This window comes from Manacus vitellinus, unplaced genomic scaffold, assembly GCF_001715985.3.
Source record: "Manacus vitellinus isolate BGI_N305 unplaced genomic scaffold, ASM171598v3 scaffold_12_pilon, whole genome shotgun sequence".
Classification (NCBI taxonomy): Eukaryota; Metazoa; Chordata; class Aves; order Passeriformes; family Pipridae; genus Manacus; species Manacus vitellinus.
Genome location: NW_021938949.1, coordinates 7,359,216 through 7,376,204, shown reverse-complemented (window position 1 = coordinate 7,376,204; position 16,989 = coordinate 7,359,216). Strand labels below are relative to the sequence as shown.

Sequence of the window (16,989 nt, the reverse complement as noted above, 5' to 3'; positions counted from 1 at the left end):
TGCATCCAGGTCATGTGGGAGCGATGCTCTGAACAAGGCATCAAGGCGAATGCAAACACGGCTCCCAGGGCGGGGATGGCACCAGCCGCCGGCAAAACCGGTCTCCAGACACCCGCTCCTCGCCCAGCTCTCATTAGAGCAGAGATTAAAGGGTTTCCACCCCCCGGCACCGCCGCGCTGCTCAGCCCCGGGCTCTTGCGGGAACGCGCTTCCCCAAACGAGGGCTGACTGCGCTCCCGCTCCTCTCCAGCTCCAGCGGCCGGGCGGACCCGCCGCTCCCGGGACGCGTCCCGCCCCTCGCCCCAAGGGTCCTGCCTCCCGCACCCCGTGTCCCTCCTTTCCCGGTGTCCCTCCTTTCCCCGTGTCCCTCCTTTCCCGGTGTCCCTCCTTTCCCGGTGTCCCTCCTTTCCCCGTGTCCCTCCTTTCCCGGTGTCACTCCTTTCCCCGTGTCCCTCCTTTCCCGGTGACCCCCCGCTCCGTGCCCGGCCCGGCCGCCCCCCCTCCCCGCCGCCCCCGCGTGGTTGCCCCGCGCACCCGCAGGAGGCGGCTCTGAGCGGCCGCTCGGCGAATCCCGCCGGCTCCCGGCGCGAAGCCCCCCTTTGCTCCCCTTTTCTCTCCCTCCTCCTCCTCCTCCTCTCGTCTCCTCCTGCGCGCTCCTCCTGCCGCCGCCGGGCTCCGCTCCGCCTCGCCAGCCCCGCGCCGGGTGCCCCGGCCCTGCCGCACCTCCCGGCCTCCGCAGCCCCGGCCCGGCGGGGCGGTGAGTCCTGTCCTGGCCCCTTGGGCACATCGGGGGGGGTCGTGGTCACCTCTATGGAGGGGAGGGTACGGGAGTCCGCGGCGGCCCCTGGATGCGGCGGGACCCCCCTGGAGGGGTGAGTGCGGGCTGGGGCATCCCCCGTGTGATGGGCATCGCTCCGGGGTTGAGGGTGGTTCGGGCTCGGGGCAGCTCCCGGGGTGATGGGCATCGCTCCGCCCGTGACGGGCATGACTGTAAGGGCGATGGTGGCCGTGCTCGGGGCATCCTCCCTCGGTGGCGGCGGGTCACGCTCAGGGCATCTCCCGCCGGGGGCTGGTGGCCGCGCTCGGCGCATCTCCCGCCGGGGGCTGGGGGCTGCGCTCCGGGCATCACCCCCACGGGCTCCAGGGGTCCTGCCTGGGCACTCTCCTCTCACCCTCTCCTGGGTTGCCGGGGCTGCCCTTGGTGCACCCTCCTGGGGGTTTGGGGTGCCAGGGGCTGAGCTCGGGGCATCCTGTCCCGCCGTGCTGGGGATTGTGCTCGATGCATCGTCCCAAGGTGCTGAGGGACTTATTCCTTCCCTGCACACCCATCCGTGCGATTCCTGCACCGGGGATCAGCATCAACAGTCCCTTTTCCATATCACGGGCGCTCAGGTGTCCCAGGAGCAGCACCTGCTTTTGCAGCGCTTCCAGAACATGCCTCGTGCCCAGCAAACCTCTGGCTGGCAGAGCTGGCTGGTGGTCAGGGCACAGCCCCTATGAAGGCTCAGGATTGGGGTCTGTCATTGTCACCCACAGCCGCGCTGGTCGCAGTAACACCCTGGAGCCCCCTCCTTCTCCTTGGCTGTGAAACGCCCACAAACACCCCCTACCCGGCGGCACCACTTAAAAAGCACTCGATGCTGGGAGGAGGCACAGCCTTCCAGCGCTTTTGTACCGTGTGATGAACCACTTTTATAACGCCTGTGCTCCAGGAACCACCTCCCCTTAGCCGTACCTGGAAAATGCAGCCTCTCTCCCGGCTAACACCGGGGTTGTCTCACAGAGACCATTTAGTCTGTCTAGACAAATATGATGAAGAGCAAAGTGCCTGGAGCTGTGAGTGATTAGAGCTCGGGTATCTCTGCAGTGCTGCGTTTGTTGTACAGCTCTGATAGATGCTGCTCGGTGCTTTTGGGTTGGCAAGTGCACAGCAAACAGCCATGGACTGGGGGGGTTTGTTCCATGTCAGAGCAAGGGAAGGAGAATGCAGCCAGCCCTTCATCACACGTGCATGGGAGAAAGCATCACAGGCAGTTTAACCAGACTAAAATGAGCAGAGAAGGCACTGAAAATGATGAATAAATGGGTGGTGAGGGGGAAAGCCATATACTGCCAGCTTGCTTTCTTGAGGGTAGCACAGAGAAGTTCATGAATGCTTGTATGACACTTAGAGAGCCTCAAATGGCAGGGACTGAAAAAAAGAGTAGCACTATATACGAGCATAGAATAAATAAAATCCTTAGAAGAGAAGACTGGAACTAAGGATAATGTATGTCCTCAATACATATTAAAATGAAGAACAGAGTATTGAGAGAGCAGGCTCTCACATAAAACAAAATCAAGGGCAAAGTGGATGTGTATGTGTTCTTAAGTACTTAAGAACACTTAAATAAGAATATTTAAATAAGGATGGATGGAAGCATCTGTCTCCTTAAATAAGGATGGATGGAAGCAACTCTAGTCTTTCATCTTGCAAACCTTTTTTGCATACTGGCGAGTTGTCCATCTGACTTGTCCAGCAGTCCAAGTTAATTTATAAGGCAGATTCATGGGAGGACAAACTTTCAGGACTGAGCCTTGTGGCAATAACATGTCGATCACAGTTCCAGTAGGACAGGTAGATTCTCTTCCTAATGAATGCATGTTTGAATCCCTGAAGGTTTCCACAGCACCAGGAATGACTTTTTCTGAGAGAGACCACACATACCATCTGTTTCCAAGTCACAAACATATTCTAGAGATATTACAAGTAAATATTATTGGGATCTGGCAGTAGGTGAGGCCAGAAGGCTTTATCTGACTTTATGGTGTGGAACACACACAGATCTGACTCGGTGTTTTGTGGCTGTTTAATGCAAAGTGAACAGAGGATGCTACAGTTCTATGTGGATACAAGTACAGGGTTGATCAGGTCCAGAGTGTATTTTCTCTGTGAGCAGAGGGGATTGATTCTGAGAAGTGCTGATCATCTCGAAATTGCCTCCATTTCAGGTCTGAACACGGCCAAACAGAGTTGGTCTGACCCCAGCAGCTGAGCGAGCTCGGCAGGCAAAGCCTGGCTCGGTGCAAGGGGCTGTGTCGAGCTCCTCAAGGAAGGAGCTGGACCAGTCAGAATTTTACTTGGACTGAGCTTCTCAGTCAAGAAAAATCTCTTTCTGTATGTGTTAACAAATACATTGAGAAAATTGCTTTCAGGCTGTCATCAGTGTGATACTGGGAAGCACAGGCAAGGAGGGGCTGATCCTCGAGCAGCACTTACAGACACCAACTGCAAATCTCAGGGAAAGAGCTATTAAGCAACTAGGGCATGTGTTGATAATTAGTTATCGCTTGTTATGTTTGCTCTGGGCTTTTCATTTCTGTTGACTGGCGATGAATTTTCTGCACTATCACTGCTTGTTTACAGTACAGCTCCTAATGAAGGCAATTAATCAGTTTTAAGAGACTCCACTAACATCCCTCTGACACCCAAAGAGCCCAGTTAAGACAGTCTGCCTCCAAATACTTCAAAAGAGCCGAGATGGAACTGAGGGAATCTCCTTCTGTGCATCTGCAGCCTGGGAGAGTCAGACGTAGAAATTACTTACAGGCTGACTTGTAAAATAAACAACTTTAGAATGACCAGCTTAAAAACAAACAAAACAAACCAACAGAAAAAAATACACAAATACCATCTCTACAATGTTAGGGCCAAATTCCATACAATACCAAATAAATCCATTATGCACTGAGTGCCCTTTCTGGACCTGTACAACACAGAATTTCTGCACACAAGACCCTTTCTGTCTTGTCAGAATATCCCAAATACTTGCACTGTATGTATTGCCTCGGCCTTTGAGAATTTCCCTGTTACTGTCAGCCCCAGGCATATCTATCCAAGAAAGCAATGTCAATATATTAGAGAATAAATGACATATCTGGAAATTACAAAAAGAATAATTCATAGCTAATTTTCAATTACAGAGAATAATTTATATGTGTCTGATTTGCAAAGAGAATAATTTATGAGTAACCTGAATTGCACATGAAGCACATTAACAGGTTACTGTGGGAAAGGGAGTGTACTGACTGCTCAGCTGTCACGTGCTGAGCCCGGATTTTGGGGCATTTTGTGTGAGAACACTCACTGTGGAAAAAAATATGTGTCAAATTCCATGGTAAACAGATTTGTGCAATATGCCCAATCTGAGCTGAAACCTCTTGTATGGTACTGAAAGCCAGACACACAGAGCATGTTGTCCTTGGAGCTCCTGCCTCATATCCCACCCCACAAGCAGAAAGGCCACAACTGGGATCCTACAACATAATCATGGGAAAAGGCTGTTCCCAGCAGACAAACAGCTAAGTACCCAAACCTTTGAGCTGTGTGTGGTTCCACTGCACTGCATGGATGTGATGATGAACAACCTGAAACAGGGAAAAAAAAAAAAGAGTCTCCACAAACTGGATAAGGATTCCCAGCTGGCTCCTTCTCTGCCCTGTTGGGAGCCTGTGGGTGCCTATCTTGTTTAAAGTATTTTCTCAAGTGCAACTCCAAATTATTGGCTTTTTAAATAAAAAGAGTTACTTTCTCCTTCCCAGGACTCTTTAGTCAGGTCCTACAGTTTGTCATTGAACAAGAAGCCAAATTAACTGCTTTTTACTTTAAAGGCATGATGTCTCCTTCCTAAATACCCGAAGGGCAGAAGGATGCACTGGTGCTTCCATTTCTTGAGCCCCACCTTGGCATCTAAAAAACTGAGGAGAAAGGGGGAAATATCCAAGCTTAAGTGCCATTCCCTCCTGAAGCACTGCAGCATGGAGTTAAACCAGGCACTCTCGACAAAAGAGCTAAAAATTACAAAGCCCTATTGAACTATTCAGGTAATGAAACACCATATCCATATATTAGATCAAGCACAAATAATATCTACTACAGTTAATGTTGTAAAATGGATTCTTTTTTCAACTGCTGAAGTTGCCCATAAACATTTTCTGAAGCATTCATTTTCTCCAGTAAAGTATTTTAGAAAAGCTTGCTAAAGAGAAGTAATTGTGCTGGATTTGGAGAGTGTAGTGGGTTGCTGCTATTCTTCGAGAAGCAAACCCAGACACTCCAGGAGAAGGAGGCACATGTCACTCCAGACTGAATTCCTGCAAGTGAATTCCTATGCTTGAGCTTTCAAGTCACTGAAGCGTCACCATGGGCATCCTTGGGCATGGTGAACGTCACAAAACACCCATGGGCATAGCTGGGAATGTCTGGAGCTGGGTGAATATCCCCTTTTAGGGAGTCCTGGGAAACAATGTATATCCCATAGCTTTGGGCTCACTCTGTATTCCACGAGAGAGCCTGGGGGGAACACATGCTACAAGACTGTGCACTCATTGTGTTTGCTGTCACATACATCCACTCCTCGCTGCTTCCCATTCAGCAGAGAAAAACCCATTCATTTTCTAACCAGCTCCTCCTCCCCAGACCCACACTCCAGTTGTCGCCCAAAACACCCATGAAAGAGGCTCCAGAAACCCCCTTTGACCAGACCACTCTCAACCTGGACCAAGTGCAAAGTCTTTCCTTTATTTCCCTGAGAGCACCAGGCAGGCAGGAGCTCACAGGATCACATCCTCAGGGAGCTGAATATTGCTAACAGTTTCCCAGTGAAAGTTCTGCATATGACCAGGAAAATGATGCTTGTATTTAAAGTTTGTGCAGAACAAGTGAAATCTTGTCCCTTAGGGAAATCTTCATCTTGCCCAAGGCAAAACTCCTGATGACCTGGTGGGGTCAGACTCTCACTTCTGTCTCCCAAATCTGGAAGCAAGTCAGAGGAGCAGAGATTTGGGTGACAAAACACAGAACAACCTCACACAAACTCTTGCTGCTGCCTGTAAAAACCAGCAGGAGCAATTTGTACATTTTTCTGGGAAGTAAAAAGAGGCGTCTGAGAAAGCATCTCAGGTTTGATTTCTAAACTTTCCCTGGATTAGGGCCCTTGTACCACTTCAGATCCCCCTGTGCCATCTGCTGTCAGCCTTTAATGTGAGCGAAATACAAAGCTTGCAAAAACGAAAGAAAACTGCTTTCCTGCTCCCTCTCTGGGCTACACACCCTTAGAGACAAAAAGATCACACAAAACGAGTCCTTTTAAGGACTGCTAATACATACACTTCTCTTCCCAAGGGTTAGATGTGAAGGAATTCAGTGTTAATTTTAATGGGCTGCCACCTTCCTCTTACAGTGCAAACTACCTCTGCATAACTGAGGTATGGCTCATGGCGGTACTATTTTTTTAAATGTTGAATTTTCTTAATTATACTGCTGTCCTCAAGGGCCACTGAATGCCACTCACCTGGCAGAGCTAAGCTGCAGACCTACTTAAATCATAGACTTAACCAGTTCCTCCTTGAAATATTTAATCCCTTTTTTTTCAGTTGAATGCTGGTGTTTTAGCAGTGATGGTCAGCAGTTGATGCATTTGGTATCCACCCAGAAATCTTGTTTGGCTCCTTTTAAGTTACTATTAACTTGCCTAGAAGAAGATAACACTTATTCCTAGAAACCTTGTGCTTTTGTGCACATACACCTGTGTGTTTTTCATTCTGCTGAGTGCAGGTGGAACACTTACCTGTGGTAGGCAACGTTGCCTGAAGTACTGCTCCAAAATACTCCAGTTCTGCTTGGAATGACCAATTACTGCCTTTGGAAAAATTCAGACATAGGTTAGTCAAAGAGGTAGTGTTGCCTCTTTTTCTTCCCTTTCCCCAAGCTGCCAACTGGAATTTCCATAAGTGCATAAAATGCAGTGGAAAATAGGTGCTTGACTCGCAGCTTTGGAGAACACCAGCCTTAGAAAGGACCCTGGAGAGGATATTTCTGGGATGCTCTGAATTAATTTCTTTGTGCTGCAGGCTTTCATTTGCTCTTTATTTGCTGCTTTACATCATCCCCAGCCCTGCTGATGCTAACACGGTGTGACATGAAGCTATTCATGAAGTGACATGATGGCAGCGGGCCCGTATGTGTCTTGCTAGAGAGGCAGCACCAGCACACAGGAATCTCACACACCAAGTCCCACCTGCAGGTCAGGCTGGCCAAACCTTCCCAAATCCTGCAGCCTCACAACAGCACTGCGAGCCAGAAGGTGCCCGAGGTTAATATCTGAGATTAAAAGCTGTTAGAGGAAATCATCAGCAGTGAACAGCTGCTTTCACTGGTGTCAGGTAAGTCAGAAGTGCAGGCTTCTGATGGACAGATAAAGGACAAGTGACCTCTTCGTTCCTGACGTGGACCTATTCCAAGGGATGTGGTTTAGCCCAAGCAAAAAGGAGCACCACCTTCCCACATCCTGTGAGGTCCAGTGCAACCAGTTGCACAACACCCAGAGGTATTTCCCATCCTGTTGGGCCTCCAGGATAGAGCACCAAAAAAACCCCAAATCCCCATCAACCAACCCCAAACACCAATCAAACCATCTGATTTACTCCAGATATCTGGCAGCAACCTGGGGCTGTGCATTCTTGAGCACCATCTACTGGCACAGGGTCCATGAGCTGGTGTCTGCACACACACGTAGAGAACCCTGTAAGAGCTGCTCAAAGTGCAGGGCTCCAGGCCAGCACAGTGCTGATAAGCTCCCTTGCAGCTGGGGTGTTGGGGGAACTGCTGTGAGAGCAGAGGAGGTGTGCAGGTCCCTCAGGAGGCCACGGCTGACGGCAATGTCCCCTCCCTCAGGCAGTGCCACGGTCCCTCCGCGATGCTGCAGTGCAAACACGCCCAGGAGTTCAGCTTCGGGCCCCGCGCGCTGAAGGACGCACTGATCTCCACCAACCCCGCCCTGCAGGAGCTCTATGCCAAGGCCTTCTCCAGGGCGGAGAAGCTGTTCCTCTCCGAGGCCTACAACCCCCAGAGGACGCTGTTCTGCTCGCTGCTCATCCGCACGGCCTTCGACTGGATCCTCAGCCACCCCGATGCCCCCGAGGACTTCGAGACCTTCTACCACGCCATGCTGAGGAGGAAGCAGAACTTCTACCGAAAGCACATCTACCTGCAGCCTATAGGTAACGTGGGCATCTGCACTGAGCCACCGAGGAGGGAGGTGGGTGGTGCTGAGTGCTGCTAATACCCTCTTCTAAGGACTAACCTGCAAAATGCAATCGCCCCAGTGAAGATAAGTGTGGTAGCAAAGGCTCTGACATGCCCCCAGTCCAGGGTCACAAGCCGTGATGACAACCATGGGTAGACCTGCCAAATAAATGGTATATGTGCCCCTGGGTGAGACTTGCTATGAATTTATGCATATATATATATATATATACATATACATATCTAACTATGAAACAATGCTGGAAGATACAGCATTTCCGGAGGTCCATCCCTGATGGTTCATTAAACACAGCGACCCATTCCCACATTTACCTTTCTGCATAACTTAAACAAGAGACAACCTTCCTAGATATCTGCTCTGCTAATGAGAGCGTACTAATGCCTCAAGTCACCTCTCAGGAAGAGCTCCCTCTTCTCCTCTATATCCATAACCATCTAGAGGTGTCTGCCACATCCCAGAATGAGCAATTAACTCCAGAATGACCCAGCCTGCCTCCTCCCCAGTGGCTGTGGCCAGTCCCACAGAGTCCCTTCAGACCCTGTGGTTCACCCTGCCTTTCAGGGGCTGATAACAGAGCTTCTCTTCTCAGACTTAATCGAAGGGCCTGCTGGGCTCTCGCTGCTGGATTCCCTCCAGAGCTGTGTCGAGTCTTTCTTCCTGGGTCTCCGTGTGAAGTGCCTTCCCTCCATCCCCGTCTCTTCCATTCACTGCTGCTTCCGCCACAGCCGGGACTCCGACAGGGTGCAGCTCCACGCAGGTGAGGACCTGGCACCAGGGAGCCCATAAAGGCACCAGCTTGGCACAGGGGCACGAGCCCTCCCTTAGGAAATGCCTGAAACAGCCCTTCATTGCCAGAGCAGGGAGGGGATGAGGAAGGGAGTGAAAAGGGAGAAATCCTGTTCCCGTGGAAAGCCCAGAGCTTTGAGGTTGGAAATAGGAATGAAAAACAAAGTGACTTTCATCATATTTTCCTCTGCTGTTTGTATTTTTCGGTGCTATTACGTTTAGGTCCAGCTCTGCAGAGCGATCGGATCAGCTCCAAGGGAAGGCACTGTTGGTTTGGTGTAGTCTGAGTTCTCCCATCTCTTGCCTCGAGCCAAAGTAAATGATTGGCCTGGGTGGTGTAGGTGGGGAACTCACTGGCCTTTCATGTTAGGAAACTTGGGTTCAAGTGTCACAGCTCCCTGGGGAAACAGGTTTTCCACCTGCCAAACTCCTGCTGCACAAACATCCCCCTGGAACGAGCTGTTTGCAGGTACCACGGGCAGCACATGCTCAGCCCAGCCCAGCACTGCAGCCATGTGGCTGTTCCAGCTCCCTTCTGAAATGGGAAATTCTGCTCCCAGGTGCATATTTCCATGGGTTAGTACCGAATTCACCTACATCCCTGCCCTTAGCTCTGCTTTGTTTTAACTCCGTGCTCAGCACCACTTCCAAAGTCAGGTCTGCTCTGATTTCAGGGGATGGGCTCCACAGCTGTGGTTCTCCATCTGAGATAATGAATGGAGCAGCTCTGTCTGCCTGTGGCTTGGATTACATCCTCCTCCCCACAACCAGCAGAACTTCTGGCTCTTAGGTGCCTTCCAGGGACGCTTCATTTTAATGAATGTCTCTCTGGTATTTTTCCAGATGGGATCCTGAATTTCCTGAAGAACAACAAGCCCATGGATGCCCTGTGTGTCCTTGGACTTACTCTGCTGGATCTTTATCCATGTGAGACCTGGAGCTTCACATTCAGCAAATTTCTGCCAGGACAAGGTGGGATTGGTATGCCATGATGGTCTTGCACTGCATATGAATAAGGCAGCACTGTACCAAAAACCTTCCCTGGGAGGCTGGAATAGCCAAATCTCATCCTTAACATGTTATTCAATCCCTGATAAGAGGAACTAGGTTTTCCCAATTTAAAACTAAGGGATTTGGGGTTCCTGATCCAGACAAAGGTAACCAAGGTGCTGCAAACCTTTTGGACCTTTTGGGAAGGGGGTCTCATCACACCCTGTGTGCTCAACTGGGCTGTGCTACAACAGCTGTATTTTCATGCTGCCTAAGGTGAGACAGCCATAAGAGAGCAGATGCCTAACTTCTACTCACCTCTCTTCACAGAAGTGGGAGTCTGCAGCTTTGCCAGGTTTTCTGGGGATTTTCCCCAGGCTGGTTGTAGCAGCTTGAACCCACCCACACAGAAGGAAGAGTTGTGTGAAGTCCTCAAGGAGAGCAGAGACAGGACGCTGCAGTTCAGTGCCCAGGAGATGGTCCAGTGCTGTAAGGTAGGACCAGCCAGCTCCTGCACCCCACGTTTCTTCCTGTGTAGGGTTAAATATTTCAGGCCTGGGCATAATCTGTGTCTCAGCCCAGCGAAGCAGGAATGAGACTCTGCTCCCAGAAGGCACAGGCAATCACAGCTAAGGCCACACACTTAATCCAGATATAAAAAGCTTGCATTTTACTGCACTGTGTAGACAACAATACCATCAGTTACAGTGGGGCTACAGGACTTGAAGTATCACAGAATCACAGAATGGTTTGGGTTAGAAGGGACATTAAAGACCACCTAGTTCCAACCCCCTGCCATGGGCAAGGACACCTTCCACTACACCAGGTTATGTCATGGAGCAGCACTGAGATAAACCCCTGCCCAGCTCCCAGGCTCATGCTTGGGTAATCCTGAGTACTTTGCTTGCCAGGCAGTGCAGGGCCAGTAGGATCTGTGAGCTGATTCAGAACTTGGAGTTAATCAGAATATCTGGTGGAGTTGTGTGTAACTAATGGATGGCTGGGAAGGGGTAACTTCTTCCTCAGACATTGGTATCCATAAGGGGAGAAGTCCATGTGCCAGACCTGTTACATGGATGGATGAGAAAGATACCTGAGGCAGGTTTGCACATATAAATATATGCAGATGCCCTTAAACCCCCTTCATCTCCATCACATCCTCTTCAGGAGCGCTGTCCTCCCTCATCCCAGCATCTCCCCTGGGCCAGCCCTGTCTCTGGTGTTCCTCCCAAAGCTGCCCCACGTGGAGCAGCCACACCAGCACCTTCGATGCCATTTCTCTTTGCTCCCCTGGCATTTGCTCAGGATTTTCAAGTCTGAGGTCTTTTCCTGTAGTAATTTCCAATGAGATTAGGTGGCAAAGGGAGGAAGAAGGGAATCCTCCATCCTCAGCCTTTCCACAGTTGCCAATTCCCAAGGCAGTAACGCTTGGCCAGCTGACTCCAGCTTAGTTTTTTTTTGCTTTGGCACAAATGTTAATAGCGTCTGTTTTGGAAGGGCCCAGATCTGTTATTGCCAATAGCGCTTCTCAGATTTCTCACACGGACTGTGCTGCTCTTTTCAGACCCCAGTGGGACTAGTTTTCCTCCTTAAAAACCCCAAAACAACAAAAAACCTCCAAGAACCACAGTGTCCTTGGTGGAGAGTGACAGCAGCACTGCCCCACAGCTCCAAACACGCTGCCCACAGGGGCTTCCCACAGCTGCTTCTCCCACACCCACCCTTCCTTCTCCACAACACAACCATGGATGCTGGGGGAGCTGGGAGAAGGGAGCCAGGTTCTCCATTCACCTCAGAAAAGCCTGTGCTGGAGGATTGCCGGAGCTGAGCAACAAGCTGGTTTAGACCATCAGGGCGCGGGGAAAGTGGAACAGCAGAGGAGGAAGAAGAGGGGGCAGTGGAAGCAGGAATGACAACGCACTGCTGTGATTTTTGCTTTCCCGAAAGGTGACCTGTCACGAGATCTGCCACCTGATGGGGCTGGGGACGTGCCGCTGGCTGCAGTGCATCATGCAGGGAGCGCTGAGCCTGGACGAGGCCCTGCTGCGGCCCCTGGAGCCGTGTCCCATCTGCCTGCGCAAGCTGCAGCACGTCGTGGGCTTCAAACTCATCGAGCGCTACAGGGTGAGACCCCCCAGCCCCCCCTGGAGCGAGGGGCAGAGCAGGGAGCAGGGCAGCTCCCCCCAAACCACGGGGTACAGGTGCTGCAGCAGTGGGGGGAAGGCAGGCGCTCCCGGGGTGGGGTGCTAAGGGAGCAGCTCACACCTGAGCACGGAGGGGTTGGTCACAAGGAAGCACTTTGCACAAGCTCCGGGGCTTTTGGGTCTTCCCACGGGACACTGCCACAGTCCAACCATGTTTTCTTACTCCCAGAAGTGAGGTGGGGAGGGCAGGCAGATTCCAATTCCCACAGCAACACCCTTTCCTGTGCCACCCTGGATTTCTGCCTCTCTGGGGCTGCTGGGAACAGGGAGGAAATATTGAATGTGTACTGTGCTGCAATTCCTCTGTTTAAAGACATGAGAAAGGATCCCAAATTATTACCCCAATAAGTGGAGGGTCACAGACTCACCTTTTGTCCCTTCTCTCCCACCCATACAACTGCTAACACCACATTTAGACAAATCAGGAGTAGTGCTAAGACACCCTTAGCTCTTGCAAAGGCTTTTCCACCTCTGCTCTGTAAAAAGCAGGATTTAAAAAGCAGGATTCAGTAGCCAAACGGCTGGTGTAATAGAAATAATGTCACCATTCTCACTCAGCACCCATCTCCTCCCTGGCTGTAATTCCTGTCTGACACACATCATGTTCAGAGACAGGATTTACCACGGCTGCCTATTTTAAAGTCTGTGGGTTGTATTTGTAGCAAGATAGGAGCAGAATGAGAAAGGGGATGCCTGTAGTTTCATTCAGCTTGCAATCAGACACACAGAACCACGGCAAAGGATGTGGGAAAATACACACTGGTGTGGTTTTGTTACTTTTCTGTGGTGCTGACTCTCTGGATGTTTGGTCCCTGCATCTGTCCAAGAGGAGTCTAAATTGCCCAGACTAACAGAGGAATAAATTCTGCTTTATTTAACTGGCATCCAGCCAGTGCTTTCTAGAAGAGAACTGCTACCTGCTTTTCTAGAAACATTTTTGCCTTTACACCTCCAGCAAATACTGTAATTGGCTCAGCATCCTCCAGAAACAGGGAACGCAAACCTGAAGGAAGGTTACACTTGCCAAGTGTCACATCTGCTTCCTTGACAAGGCAAAGCTTAGCTAGATATAGTACAAGTACAATAAGAGAGTTGTGATAATCTCTGTAAGAGGCTTTGCCATAATGTCGAGAGGAAACACAAATGCCAGAGATGAATTAAATAGTTAAAGAACCTGACAGAAGAGAGCAGAAAGCATTTGGAGACAATATCAGCCAGCAAAGTTAACTTGCCAAGAACGTTAAGTGCAAGTCTGAAGTCACGTTTCCTTTTGGAAAACTATCATGGATCCCCACCTGCCTCAAAACAGCCCCAGACACTCCTAACAACTCCAGGAAATGCCAGACCCTAGCTGTGCCTCACCAGCAGCAGGTGAGACACTGCTGAAGTCTGGGAATGAGACACTGTTATGGGAAGAGCAGCATATGGGGCAGGAAACCAGTCCTTATGCAGCAGAATGAGCCCCTCTATTTATTTATTTATCTGAGTTGCACTCAGAAACACACTCCTTTTTTTTTTCGTCACAGCTGCTTATTCCAGCATGAGTCATCTCGAAAAACGAAAACAAATTAATTCTCCTGGTGTTTCCCCACCACAACCAACATCTCTACCTGCTGCCTCTGCAGCATCCCTGGCTGTTCAGGAGGTGGCACCTTGATGAGGTTGCAGTGGCCACACACACACAGACAACAGGTCTCAGTGACATCCTTAGGGTGGGCATCCACTCCAAATGCTCTTGCCTGTAGATAAGAAAAATCCATGCAGAGGTTATCCTTTCCTAGTTAAACAGGAGAACACAGGAGGAGGCTGCAGCCCTAAAAACCCACCTGAAGTTCAAATCAATAAACCACCCAAAGGATGAGAGACTGAATTTCGTGGTTCTGGTTGTGATCTTGAGTCAATCATCTTTTGCCTTGAATAATTCATATCTAGTGTTTGAACATCCACATTTCCACAGCTTTTTTTCTTCTCGGGAATTGGGCTGAGTAGCAGCTATGATTCCTTCCCAGATTCTCTATTCCTGGGAATTTTCAGAGGCACTATAAAATCACAGGCTGGTTGCAGCTTTCCAGTAGCTTTGCTGTCCCCCAGTCCAGCTCCCATTGCAGCTTCTGGCGCCGCCTTTGTTTTATAAACCCAGAGGGAGGGAAGGGCCATTGGAGGTGGGATGAGGCAGGAGAAAAGTTGTCCCTTTACAATTTTTCTTGTCCCAGAGAGAGGGGGCAGGGTGGATTAACTAAGCTGAAAGAGTCCATTTTATTCTCGTATGAAATTCTTCCCCGAGGCTTCATGCACAGACTGAAATGAGAACCGGGGCCCATTTCTCCCACCCACTCAATTTGAGCTCTTTATCCTTTCTGTCACTTGCCTGAAGAGAGAGCAATAGAGGAGGGAAGGGGGAGGGAGCAGCAGGGCACTGCGGGAGAAGGGAGCTCTGCAGGGCTGGGAAGCTCCTGCCTGCTCCTCCAACACTGCAGCTCACCCTGAGCTGAGCACGGATGGACCCAGCCTGGAACACCAGGGGTGACATCCCAGGCTAATACTGTCACTGCTGTTCCTTAGAGCAACCAAGGGCTGTGCAAAGGTATCAGCTGAGAGCTACAGAGAGAAAAGATGAAGAAATAGGCCACAGGGGTGTGAAAAAAATCAAAAACCACACAACTCCCCCCCTCGCCCCCAAACACTGTCAACAGGGAGAGATCACCTTTTATGCAGGGATGACTGGAGTAATGCAATTCATTCCCTAAGGCATAAGGAATAAATGTGCCAGGAGAAATCTGTTTTATGCCTCATTGTAGCATTTAATATTTTAAAAGGAAATTGTCTCAGACATTTTCCTTTCATTAATTCTTTCCTGGAGCCCGGCCTTCCCACTTGTGCAATTCAGCTCGAGAGGGGAAGAGCTATTCTTAGGAATAAAATGCACATTACCACAGGCATTAACAACATGATGAAACAAGATTCTTTACCACTATCTCAGGAGCTTTTATAATGACACAGCTTCCTCTGGAGAGGCACTCGTTTGGCTCTCCTGGAGATCACATCCACACAGCAGGGAGTGATTTGGTGCAGTTTTCTCCTACCATCTTCAGTAATAGGGCAGATTAAGTCCACATCTGACTGGAGGCAGCTCCAAGAAAATGAGATGAGAAAGCCAGGGTAGGGTCACCACGAGTTGTCTGAACTCACCTTCTGGCAGAGAGGACCATGGCAGCTGAAGCTGGGCCACCCAAGATGAACAGGTTTACCTGGCAAACACTGGGAAAGGCGTAACTGGCTCCTCTCATTCTCTACAATGAAACCTTTTTCCCTCTCACCACAGAAGCTCTACGCTTGGACACAGACTGTCTTGTCCACATGGCCAAGGAAAGAGTCATCAGACCTGTCTGCCTCGGAGGACATCCTTCCGTTCAGCTCCGACTCCGGGATGTGCTGCGAGAACGACTCCGAGGCCGTGACCTCCCTGTCGGAGCCGCTGACCCCGGACACGTGCAGCCAGGGCCTGTCCATCGGCCAGGAGCTGGAGCAGGACGAGCAGCCGTGCTCCCTGGCAGAGGCACAGAGCCAGCCCCCGGTCGCCGGGCCCACCAAGTCCGCAGACACCATCAAGGACTATGAGCTGTGGCTGGAGATGTGCATCGCCGCCCTGGAGAGGAACGTCTCCGAGGAGGAAGTGGCTCAGGTAGACAAGGCCGTGGATGCCCTGGCTAAGTGGGAAATGTTTACAGGACAGCTGCCTGCTATGAGGAAGGACCTGCCCTTTGCCAGGGACAACACCGGGCTACGGAAAGTTCTTGGAGATAAATTTTCCTCCTTGCGGAGGAAACTGAGTTCCAGAAAACTGTCCAAAGGGGAGTCGTCCCCTCATCGTTGGCGGTGGGAGGACAACTAGGCTGGGTCTGCCTTGGGTTGGGCCAGCTTTGCTCCCACAGCTCTGGGTACGTTACCACCCTGCTTACAACCTTCCTAACCCCAAGTTGTTGCTGTCAGAGAGAAACAGCAACTCCCCACAGGAATAAAAGGTGTTTTGTTTTCTGAGATTGCTACCACAGTTTTGATGTGATCAGTTCTTCACTAAGGGTTTTTCCTGTGCTGGTCTAACTGACACGACCCCAAACCCACTCCAAGCTTGTATTTTCTTGCTGTGTTTCACTTGGTCTGACATTGGCCAGGAAGAGGTCAGCCAGGTCCACACTAAGCACTGAACATGCTCACCTAGAAGCTTGGGCCATCTGACCAAACAGATGCAAGTTAAACCTGGGCAGCTCTCCTGCATGCAGAGCTCTCCTCTGCTTAGCACTTCAGTCCCAGGCACAGATGATATTCCTCCCTCTCCTTTCTCCCCACTCCAAATGCTCATCTCTGCTCTGGCCCCATGAGCTGGAGGTTGTGCCGAGCACAGGAGCACAACCAAGGCTGATGGACTCTCACTATGAGTCAGGGGGGAGAGATGGAGAAGGACGGGCACAGAGTCAGTGAGTAAAGCAGAGAGATCCCTGGCACTGGGATCAGCTGCCACAAAGAGCAGTGTCAGTGTGAAGCCTGTCTTTTGGCTGACTCTCAAGGGGATCTCCAGAGCTGCTTCACTTCAAACAAAGCCAGGCTTGGACCGTGAGCTGGAACTACTCACATCCTCCATAGATTGGCAAAGGAGAGGAAACCTTTGGAAACATTCACCCACTCATTGACTATTAACTTAAAAGGGGGAACTGCATGTGCATTCCTCTTTTTTTTAACCTTGAGAAGTCACCCTTTGGCCTTCTCTGCTCCATAAGTCACCCCCTGAGCAGGAACGGGTGCTGTGCTGGCAGTGGGAGTGCAGAGCCTGCCTTCCCATTGCCAGGGCACGCTGTTCCCTGGGGCTATTTATAGCCAGAGCTCAAGAGGCCGATGGGTTTTTTGCTTTGTAACTGCAGAACACC

At 50.6% G+C, this 16,989-nt stretch overlaps 1 protein-coding gene and 1 long non-coding RNA gene across 2 annotated transcripts; one reads left to right on the top strand and one right to left on the bottom strand.

Moving 5' to 3' along the window:
* Window positions 1-714: 714 nt before the first annotated feature.
* Window positions 715-16,106, top strand: AMZ1 (archaelysin family metallopeptidase 1). Its single transcript, XM_029957765.1, has 7 exons — window positions 715-757; window positions 7,715-8,040; window positions 8,677-8,844; window positions 9,717-9,845; window positions 10,194-10,357; window positions 11,811-11,987; window positions 15,390-16,106. The coding sequence occupies exons 2-7, from the start codon at window positions 7,737-7,739 to the stop codon at window positions 15,957-15,959; spliced, it is 1,512 nt and encodes a 503-aa protein (XP_029813625.1). The 5' UTR covers window positions 715-757; window positions 7,715-7,736; the 3' UTR covers window positions 15,960-16,106.
* Window positions 2,677-6,672, bottom strand: LOC108638728. The gene is made up of 3 exons (XR_001920048.2): window positions 6,609-6,672; window positions 4,356-4,407; window positions 2,677-3,557 (listed from the first exon to the last, which is right to left on the bottom strand). It is a non-coding gene; the product is annotated as an uncharacterized LOC108638728 (long non-coding RNA).
* Window positions 16,107-16,989: the final 883 nt, after the last annotated feature.